At 40.4% G+C, this 11260-nt stretch overlaps 1 protein-coding gene across 1 annotated transcript; it reads right to left on the minus strand.

Moving 5' to 3' along the window:
- Positions 1–1165: 1165 nt before the first annotated feature.
- On the minus strand, positions 1166–8039 carry bcl6aa (BCL6A transcription repressor a). The gene is made up of 9 exons (XM_042417511.1): positions 7947–8039; positions 5540–5711; positions 5204–5425; positions 4155–5117; positions 3638–3819; positions 3330–3497; positions 3086–3216; positions 2626–2763; positions 1166–2497 (listed from the first exon to the last, which is right to left on the minus strand). Exons 1-9 carry the CDS (start codon positions 7975–7977, stop codon positions 2354–2356), a joined length of 2151 nt encoding a protein of 716 aa, XP_042273445.1. The 5' UTR covers positions 7978–8039; the 3' UTR covers positions 1166–2353.
- Positions 8040–11260: the final 3221 nt, after the last annotated feature.

An 11260-nucleotide genomic window follows, 5' to 3' on the forward strand; every position in this document is an offset into this window, starting at 1 on the left:
GGGTTATCTATACACATCAGTGCAGATCATATTCACTTTTCATACTTGCGACAGTTAATTTGGCATAATCTTAACTATTGTGCTTAGTTTTCTGCTGTATCATTGTTGTAACCGCAGTTTCCCTGTAGGATCATTCAATGCAAGACTTTGGGACTTTTGAAAGAAGAAATAACACACTCTGACAAACAAAAAGTCAAATTCATAAGCAATAAAAACCCACTTCTGCTCAATTCAGTTCACTCAGGGCTTTAGCTGCTACAGCCTATTTGGTTTGGTATGACCTGTTGCTTAGGGTGGTTGATGTTAGCAAACTTTAGTTAGAAATTGCGATGTAACTGACAATATTGACTCAGCTTGCTGACTTCATGAGTCCTCTCTCCGTGAACTACTGTTGCACTATTTCTTTTACAATTTACCCTAAACATACCATTATCCCATTATTGTCACTTAAGACAACAGTGGTATTTAGCAAAGAATACATAGCTTTGTTTTAAATGTTCTCACAAGAAAGTGAAGGTGTGGTGGACACTTTTAGTGGGCAGTAGCCTTTTTTAAGGAGTTGTGTTGATTTTAGTACAACTGATAAGAATAGGAAGTAAAAGGTAAATGACAATTCAGCCAGTAATGATATCAGAAGTGTAAATAGAAGCTGGAGCCATATGTAACATTGTCTTAATAATATCCAGATTAAAATCAAAATTACAAATGTTTGCCAATTTTAAGTAGTTTATCTCCCTGTTACCGCAGTTTTTGAACAGTATTTGCAGTAAAACTTTGAAAAAAGGAGGAATATGTGAGTTTATTTTGAAAGGCAGTAAGATGCAGTTAATTTCTTGGATTCAGTTGGATTTCAACATTAAGAGGAATAGCTGAGGTGTATTATATGCACATTTCTTTTTTTGTGGATACAGTTAGATAATTCCCTTTCAAAATGACAATCTTGAACTCAGTAAAGGCTGAAATGCCCTCATAAGCTTATATGATAGTATGCGTATTATATGTTGTGCCATATTTGGTTTACAAGCTATGTACACTAGTGTGTGTGTGTGTGTGTGTGTGCAGTGGTTTTGTCTCAGTATGTCTGGAAAAATAGTTGAACTGCGAGCCTGTAAATTCAACATAGCATGTGACGAACTCGCTGACAAATCAAGAGTCGACTCTCATGTTAATACATAGAAATCCAATACCTTTATTTTACATTCATACATCTATAACATTGTACAATAATTTTAATGCAGTTAAAAAAGCCCAATCCAAAAACAAGTCCTGAATATTTACAATGATGAATTTGCATGTGTTAAGGTTGGTAACAAGCATTTAAAAATATATACACACACACACATACACACACACTCACTCAGGGATTTAGGACTAGTGGTGTCCTTGAGTTGTACCTTAATAGAGCTGTGCTGAACGGAGAGGAATTCAGTCACCATAGAGAAAGGCACATTGAATACACAGTGTATGTACAAACAAAAAAATCTCAACACTTACACAAGTAGGATCTGTAACTATGACCAAAACTGTAAACCTTCACTTATGAAAAACAAATGAACAAAAACAAAAGTCACATCTATACAAATACGTTTGAAGCAAAATATTTTCTTGGTCATAACAAAGCAGTACCTTGAAATGCATTTCAACACTTAGTCGTAGATTGGCTCTGCCCGCAGAGAGCAATCCCACAGATATAATTACACAATATGTCACAATATTTATGCAGTTGCCCACTTCGTGTACACTGACAACTGGCAACAGTAAGAGTACCTCATGCATATCCTCATCAGACAGCAGCAGTCATCTGATATGTTTTAGACAAAACCCAATTACAATGTCTTTTTTTTTTTTTCCTTTCACATGAATATGGCAACTTGACATGGTGCAACATGTACGTACATCTACATAAAAATGTATAGACAACTCTATACAGCCGCAAATCCCGTTATCTTAAAATATATGTACCACCCGTCAATCAAAATTTTCAATACTTTCAGAAAAGTAAGTTCTCTGATATAAAATACTGTATTTTCAAAAAACTGATTGTTTACATTCCATCCTTCTCAATAAAATAAAGCTTTATATACGTACCTTCAAAGCTTAGAAACACTCCCAACATACTGTATATATATACTATATATATTTATATCTATTTAGAAACAATAAAGTGACTAAGATGCCATATGTGGCTCTACGTTCACATGTAGTGGAAACCCGTTTAGAATGGCATACACAGCCAATTTATATGTCTAATGAACACAGTGTGGCACTACAATTTTGGATGATTGTACAAGTTGGGGGTCTTTAAATGCCAAGGTCAAGATTGCCTCTGTCAAAATGATTCCCTTCTTACAACTCAGCATGCCTTCGTCAAGTCAGTGGGCATGTCAGCTGTTGACATACGGTATTGGATCTTTGTGTTAGTGATGGCGCCGTGCTTCTGCCGAAGATGCAATCGTAGCTGACTCTTGTGGCGGAAGTGCAAGTTGCATTTCTCACACTGAAAAAGAAAGCGGCACAACATTAATTTAAGGCATTTTACAGTGTTGTGATTTCTCGCATTTGATTCCAAAGATATTCACGTTATTTAACGATTTTGTAACCTTGAGAAGCGGCATGTCAACTTACATGGTAGGGCTTTTCTCCTGTGTGTATACGCAGGTGGCTCTTCAGTGTCTGCAGGTGACGGAAGCGTGTTCCACAGATCTCACACGGATATGGCTTCTCACCCGTGTGGATCAACACATGGGCACGGAGATGAGCGACCTGAAAACAGCAAAAAGAAAATCAGCTTGAACCAAACAATCAGACAGATGAATGCAAACTCTTATCTGGGAAAGAGAGTGCATTGAAATTCTTCAATGCACATACACGCTTTGATGAAATTTTTCACAGTACACGTATTGGTATTCATTGTATAAAAGCCAAAACACCCTCAAGGATGTTCTTTACTGTAATTATGGGTACTTTTGTAAAGCTGAAAATAACAATACCCAACCATAATTACAGTTCAGTTCAGTTCAGTTCAGAGTTGAGTATTAGTGCTATTAGCCCATACATGAAAGAAAGAGAAAATGTTCAGCATTACCTGTACAAAACGAGCTCCGCACGTCTCACATTTGTATGGCTTCTCTCCTGAGTGGATGCGAGTGTGAGTCTTGAGGTTAGCTGGTCTGTTAAACTGAGCACCACAGATATTACAGCGATACGGCTTCTCTCCTGTGAATAAAAAAATCAAAGAAAAGCACTTCAGCACAAAAGAGTGAAGGAGCAGAGGGTGCATTCATCTCTTAGATGAAGAAAATTGATATAAATGTAGCTCGTTGGTGTACCTGTGTGGACGGTCTTGTGGCTGGCAAGGTTGCCCTTGTAGCGGAAAGCAGCCTGGCAGCGGTCACACTTGTATGGCTTGTCGCTGTGTACTTGGAGCATATGTTGTTTCAGTGCTTCATCATCAGCAAACTTGGAGTCACATTCATTACAGAAGAATGTACCATTCTCTGTTCAGGAGAAATCACGATAAATGTTAACCTCTAGGTCTAAATAACAAAGAACCACTTTTTTTGATTTGCAGTAGCCGCTGACATCTAATATCAGTCTTTTGTTGTATGAATAAACTCAGAATTAATAATAAACTCACCACAACTGGAGTCTGAGTATTCTGAATGTAGCTCTGCCATGTCTTCTGCTAGACGGGACCTGGAGGTGTTGGCGCAGACTTCTGAGTGCTGTGGGGACTGAGAGCCGCATGATGAGCAGTTTAGGCGGTTCAGGTAGTGTGGAGGATGACTGTCACCATTCCTCAGTGACCCCTCAAGTGCACTGTAGACAAAACACAAATACTTCTCAATACTTCAAGTTCCTTACTTAATCGCGGTGCAAGTCCAAAATGAAGGACAGTAAATTTCAAGACAAAGACGATAATGAACTGTCAGATTTCAGAGGCACACAGGATTACTGGATTATAAAAAACAAGTGTAAAAGTGCAAATTAGCATAAAATACTTCTATTGATCTTCCAACATTATCTTAAAATTCTGCCAGTGCGTCATACATACTTTATAAAGAAGATAAAATGAAGAGTCACATATCAAACTTAGATTTTTCAGTTGTTCTTAAGCAAAAAGGCAGCTGTTTATTTGGAGAAAAACCCCTCACCTGTTAATGATGTTATTGAGACGACTAGCTTGGGGCACAGGTAGATCCTCACTGTGATCGTTGCTCTTGCTTGTGGTTTGTGGGTCGAGGTTCTCCGAGTCGCTGGGGTGGAGGTAAGGTGGCAGGCCAAGGCGCTGAGGCGAACGCAGCCCGGGATCCCTCATCCCCACCTCGTCTTCCTTGGCGCTCTGATTCATCACGATGAACTTGTACTTCTTCCAGTTGCGAGCTTTGGGGTCCTGCGCACCTGCCGGGGCTTGCGCTCCAGCAGCTTGGGAGAGGCCGGCGTTCTTGCTACTGCTTGATTCTGTTGGGGAGTTGGGCTGGCAGTCTGATTTGAGGGGGCTCTGCGGGCTGCTCATGAGGCTCTTGCGTCCAGCAGAGGAGATTCCCAGCGGGTAGTGCTGATGGATCAGGTCTTCCTCTGCCTGAGGAGCGTGCTCTTTGCCCGATTCTTTCTGGTGCTCGAAGGTCAACACAGGAAACGCACGCTTTCTTGTACCTAGACCGATAGACTGGCTGAGCCCCTCGTGGCTCTCCTTCCTCATCTCATCGTCTCTCCCTACCTCTCTGGAAGCGTAGGCGGTGGAGTGAATAATGCTGGAGGAGCTGGTGCCAACCGCCCTGGAGTATTCTGCCCTGATGGTGTTGGCGCTGTCATGTGGAGAACAATGCTTGTGATGGATACCACTCTTTGAGAGGTCAGCAAAAGCGTTTTTGGCATCAGTCAGCTTGCAGAGCGGGAAAGGGAATCCTGGCATAGGAAACTGCCCGTAGAGATGGTAGTTGCTGGGGGTGCTGACCCCGTTGAACATGTTTGAACCGTAGGGCCTCCCATCCCTGAATGGAGCTACACGACTGTGCAAACTGTCAACAACATCATGGGGCCGGTAAGCATGGACATCCTGAGGTAAAACTAATGGACTGACCAAAAACTCATCTCTGGGCAGTTTAGCAGGATCACTGTGGAGGGGAAGGAGAAAGTTAAACACATGCAGACGCTGATGATGGATTTATATTGAGCTGTAATGCAACAGTCTTCTACCAACCTGGATTTGATGAATCTGTGGCAGGTGTCCACAACATGGTCCATCTGCAAGTAGATGGCCGTGTTCATGATTGCCATAATCAGACTCTCCTTTAGTGTGAGACGGGAGGTGTACATAAACTCCAGCAGAATGGCAAAGCCCTCTGGATCCACCTTTGGGTCCAGACTGATAGCATTAAGGTTGCACTTGTGGGAGTCAGTAAAGATGGTGTAAAACAGCCCACTGCAGTCATGAAAAAGAAAAAGAAATACAGACAGAGCATAAAAGATCAGTCACTTCATCTTCAAACAGCAGCAGAAAATTGTGCTCATATAACTTGGCTTAAATAACACACACCTGCAAGCCATGAGAACGGTCTTGTGTGCACGAAATTGCTGTCTGTTAACCAAGATAGTGACGTCTGTGAGAATATCTCTGCTACGCAGCCGATTCAGGTTGAGCAGAACATCACTTGCATGGCGTGTGAATTGTATGCAGCTGTCTGCTGCGCAAGCCATTTTCTCAAGTTCTGCAAACAGAAGAAACATAACGATTATTTCACAAAGAAATGTCTCACTGGGTTAATTTACTGATATGCCTCAGATCGCTGCTGAAGTACAGGTAATCCTTCAGTAAAAAAAACTCTTATTTATGACCCTCAAAAAGGTCTTTACTGCCATGGCAGAGTAAGACACATACAGCTGCTCCGCCAGAAGGCGGCGCCATTTATTAAATAAACACTGTCTAGACATTTAAATGTCTACCTTTGGAGTAATTTCTCTCCACTCACTTTCTGTCTGAACCACTGGTTGACAGGTTAATGTAACAAATGAAGTTCTTATATTTAGATGAACGAAAAATTGTAACACATGATTATTGACTGAAACAGACAAAAGTATGAATGATATAATTCTATAATAAACAGTCTTATTTACATTTTTTAAATCAAATATTTTTTTTAAAACAGACATACAGAAATAATTACTCCGTTGGACATTGACTAGTGATTAAAAGTAAAAATTATTCAAATTATAAACAACATTAGATGTAACCTGCTGAACATGATTTTGAACTAGATTGCCGGTTTTATTTTTCATATATCAAAATGAGCATAAACTGTCTCTCTGAGTTAAATACGACGGAGAAAAGTTTAGTCTGCGTTTGCGTTCAGCAAGACTGTGTCGGATTTATTAACAGTTAGCAGGCTGATAAAATAAGGAAAATAACGGCGACAAGAAGCAGCTCACTATTCACTGAAAACTTTTTGTCACACAATTAACATCCAAATTTCCACCGCAAGATGGCCTTGACATGATTGTATCTTTTAAGTGCCACTTTTCTTCACATGCTATGAAAGAAACTGTGTTTTTGTGAAGCCCAGCTGCGCTCTGTATTCGCATGAGTCTGCCAATATGCTATAATGCATTTGTAGGTCAGTGACTTTATGGAGTGAAAACTAACATTTCATTAACTCAAGACACAACTGGTTTTATAACACGCACGCGGATATATGACAACATCTTTAACTCAATGTGAAAACTGATGTCTGTCCGAAAATAGACCAAGAACAGAATGCAGACTACTGATGTCCTCTGATCCAGAGCTGGTGAATTATGACCTCCAGTCACTAACCAACAGCCAACAATTAAAACAAAATGAACTGCACCCCTACTTCAGAAAATATTTATATTGTGAACTTCAGTTATAGGCTATAAATTCAGTCAATCTGAAACTTTTTTTTTTTTTAATTTCAGTGTGTGAATTCAAATGACTGCACACAGATTGATGCCAGCCTACAAAGATTTATTCCCTAATATTAATTCATTTTCTTATATATGCCCACACACATGGTCTAATTCTAGCAGCCTCTGAGCAGAAATACTGTCTAACCGAAACTCTCAGGCCGTGATAGAAATGAGGCAACACTTTGCAGGAAAGCTGAAGCCAACTCTGCGCGCATCTCAGCCACAGTAAAACCCCTTCAACTTCATGTAGTTAGGTAGGCTTGCTTATCATGCAGTGTCACAGTGGAAACAAGAGACAAGTTGGTGCGACGACGTGTCTTGTAGCCTCTACCGCGGAAAAAACACACACCCATCAACACTAATATTTCCGCTACAATGTTACAGTAACACAAGGGTTTGTTCGGCGCAGCCCTTTGCGCTCCATTAGAGCAAATTACCGCCGCAGCCGCGGCGAAGTAAAAATACCCTGAACCTGAGGCTGCCATGCTGACAGCAAAGTTCGTCTGACAGCGCGCACAAGCCGCCGCCACACTGTTTGTTGACACTGGGCTGTTTCACGTACAAAGTGGCACTAAAGCAGAGCGCATTTACAGCGGACCCTGTTAACACAGCCAACTATATCCACCCGAGCACCGCGGACTACAGCCCGGGCTCTAGGACAGCGTTTACAGCAGTCAGATATGACAATTTTCTTCTGAGCAGTTATCTAAGCCGAGCGTTATTACAGCGTTACAACATGACTCAGTGTCAGCGCGGTACGGGAAGCTGCTGTATGTCCCACTGCGCTCGGAGCGCAGCGTCGAGGCAGCAGCGAATCTGCGCGCCGCCTGTCACACCACCGCAGCCGCTTCAGAGTCTCAACCTGCCAGGCAGCACACACAGTCACACAGCCCCGTCTTCACACACACTTAAACAGCACAAACGGATAAATAAGCTATGTCTAAAACAACAGCAATACATAGCAGATAACAACTTCGCGCCAAATTAGAAAAGAAAAAAAAAAGAATTTAAAAAATCACCTGGTAGCGCTTTCCTAGAAACTTCTTGCATCACCACTTCTAAGAACCCCAGTTCTAAGAATCAGACGAGCTCAATTCTCGGAATTTGAGCCCGAGACCGTACCACTTTCCCGAGGCAGGGGAGACACGTTTTCTCCCCTCGTGGTGATAACAACTTATTTCCAAAGCGGTTATTCTAGCTGTTATTACGAACAGTGGTTTTTACAGCAAGCACGGCATAAATACAATGTTTAAAAAAGTGAGAAAATAAGTATTATCTTATAAAATAACGTAGGAAATTGTTTCATAGTGGTACAACCCCCCCTGCTTTTGGTTGAATCCACAGTCACAGGACGTCGAGCCGGCGACGTCACCAGTTCCTTAAACCCAACCCCCGATATTCTCAGAACTAATTTATATTCCATGACTTAAGCGATGTGTCGCTGCGCTGCCTCTCGTCGCATTTAACACACAGACCTTACATGTACAGCACACAGACAGACATCTTAATTAGGCCCATGCGGACAGGTCGATGTGACAGCCTTATTTTTCATTCTTATCCAGATTTCTTTTTTTTTGTTGTTGTTTTTAGCCACATGTCCTGCAGGTATGTTGACTTCATAGATGGAGAATGCTGCGAATCGCCATCGGGGGGTTTGTCGCAAAAAAAGGAACGCTTTAATAGATTTATTATTCACACGTCTATAGGCAGTCAGTTGAGCGTGTTATCGTGTAGATGTGAATGCTTAACGGTGTGGTTTTTCCAGTTTATCTCAGTGCATGGTTGAATTGGCATTTGACTGACTGATAGTGAGTTTTTAATATCCTCATCTGCGTTTATAACGGGTTTAAAGAGTCGCTTTGTAGCTGCTATTGCGTTAAAACGATGTTTTTGGTAGACGGTTGATGAAACAAAAAATTAATTGTGAGCTGCGATTTACAGTAGGCTATATTATTATATGTTATAGGCTATTTAACTCCATGATAACAGAAAACTTGTTGCATGAAAGTGAGCGCATCACCTATTTAAAAGCATGACAAGAGCAGAGAGGTTGTAGTGGATGCAGTCAATCCTCGGTTATAATTCAAAACCAGGAACATGTGTTTGCTGTGTAGTAATAATGATAAAAATGATCTGAGACTCGTTAAAAGCATTTTGAAATATAATGTCAGTCATATCCGGGTGTTTTTGGTGCTACAGTGTTTTTTGACTCCTCGGCAAATCTGATCCTCCTCAAACACAGATAAGTTTCAGACTCTTATGTGGACAGCAGCTCACTTTCCTTTGAAAACATTTTCTCTTTCCTGAAAGAAAGAATCTTTTTGACTGGATTTCTAATTAATCTGAGCGAGGAGGGTGCCAGTGAAATTGTCCATGTCAGGTGATGTGCACACTTTACAACCAAAACTTTGCTCATTGATATGCAAAGTGAAAACATTTCCTGGAAAATTAACTGAATGCATTGCTGTAATATCTTTTCCCTCCTATTTAATATAAGGCATGTGTACTCCCTGTTGCGTCATTTCAGAGATGGGCAAGAATAAACAGAAACTTTTTTTTTTCTTTTTTTAAACTTCTCAGTTTACTAGTGTTTTCTTTGTGCTCTTTTAGTCTCAAATGTATCACAGGCCAGGCTTTGTATGAAATGACTGCACGAAGAGAGAGAAGTTGAGCTGTGCGGTTTGTTTCAGCTTTGCATGGGGATGTGGGCTGGTGTGAATTACAGTCATTTATGTATTATTTTTTTTTTTTTACTGATAAATAGCTGTGGATGCTTCGTTGGGGGATATGTATGATAGCATCTGAAAGTTGTATTAATGTCATGAGATGTGGGCAAGCACTTACTGTTAGTGACTCACCTTGGAAACTTTGTTTGTGGTGATTCCAAACCATGGATTCCCCGTCTTTTCTCATCCCGTTCACTCCTTGGCACAGAAAGAGCATTTGCTGGGCTGAGAAGAGATGACAACATTTATAAATTTATTAGCATATATATTACACTCCTTTAAAAGTATATCATTTATCTACAGTAGTTTTAATATTACAAATTAACACAGAACCCCTAGTTATGTTTAATTGCCCTGGTGGCACAATATCAGTGAAATATTTGAATGCTGAAGTATATCAATGACTGAAGCGTGAGCTTCACTTTATCAGTCAGTTATTATCAGAATATCTCATATTCACACATATAGCCATGCCATGTGGATTTCTATTATATTTTGTAAAAGTATCCACATCTGAACTTTAAAAACCTTCCTCCTGCTCTTCTTCTCCTGATCCTTCTATATTTTATAAAGCCTTTGAGGCAAATCTAGTAAATTTCTTATAATCTAGTGTAAAAGTATAAAATACATTTTCAGCTTTTGAAGAACTGATCACTCTTGATTTTCGTGTCCTAATTTTTTTGCAAGACCTATTTTAAAAAAGCATTTTAATTAGATTAAAAAATTATTTGATGCCAGCGCTATTACACAATAATCACCACATGATGTTTAATTGACATGGACATTCGAGCAGCTGGTTACCTTTGTCACTCAGTGTACAACAGACTGTGTTACAGGCATCCAAATGAATCAGATGCAGCGCCTTTCTTTTCTTTTTCTTTTTTAACCCTTTTTGTGACGAAACACTCCGCTGTAATGTAACTGACTTTTCCCTGTGGATTGCCCAAGCATCCGCCCATCTGGATCCTGCATCCCACTAAAAACACTCCAGGTGTTCACAAACCATTGGGGAGAAAAAAAAAGTCTCCAAAATAATTAAGACACACGCTTTTACAGCAATCTCCGATTCAGCACTGCCAAATAAAGACTATCTTGAGCTCCAAACAAAGAGCAGCGTCAACTTTATTTCAATCCACTTGGGGGATGTTTAAGGCGCTCCAGCACAGTTATGCATAATGCACGGCCATAAACCATCCAGGAGTTAGGAGAGAGATGTGTAATTTACCAAGGCCCCATGCTGTGCCCAGCTATAGAAGGATGAGATAATTACTGCAAATCCTTGGCAAACTTTTACTCAACCAATTCCTAGCAAAAATAAATGACCCACTTACAGAGGACGGAGAAAGAGTGCAGGGTACCTGATCAATATCCCCAGTTTTAAACTAATAAAATGACTCACAGGACACATTTTTACTTTATTAACGGTATATCAGTTAACCCTTTATACCCAGACAGGACATAAAGGTAAACAATGAGTTGTGACGTTCAAGTCTTAGTCTCTTTGTCTAAGTGGCATGCTGTTCAAAAACAATCACAGCCAAAGCAGGTTGTGACAGTGATTCAAGTCTGGCCAGCCAGTAACAGCTGCTGCACATTAAAAAGAATCT

The sequence above is a fragment of the Thunnus maccoyii genome, chromosome 7, assembly GCF_910596095.1.
Source record: "Thunnus maccoyii chromosome 7, fThuMac1.1, whole genome shotgun sequence".
In the NCBI taxonomy this organism is placed as follows: domain Eukaryota; kingdom Metazoa; phylum Chordata; class Actinopteri; order Scombriformes; family Scombridae; genus Thunnus; species Thunnus maccoyii.

What these genes read in the sequence shown, in the direction of transcription:
- bcl6aa (XM_042417511.1), bottom strand. Translation starts at nt 7,977, where the DNA reads ATGCAAGAAGTTTCTAGGAAAGCGCTACCAG. An exon ending in CTCAATAACATCATTAACAG is followed by an intron (nt 3,820 to 4,154) that starts GTGAGGGGTTTT and finishes TTTTGTCTACAG; the next exon opens with TGCACTTGAGGGGTCACTGA. An exon ending in CAGGAGAAAAGCCCTACCAT is followed by an intron (nt 2,498 to 2,625) that starts GTAAGTTGACAT and finishes TTTCTTTTTCAG; the next exon opens with TGTGAGAAATGCAACTTGCA.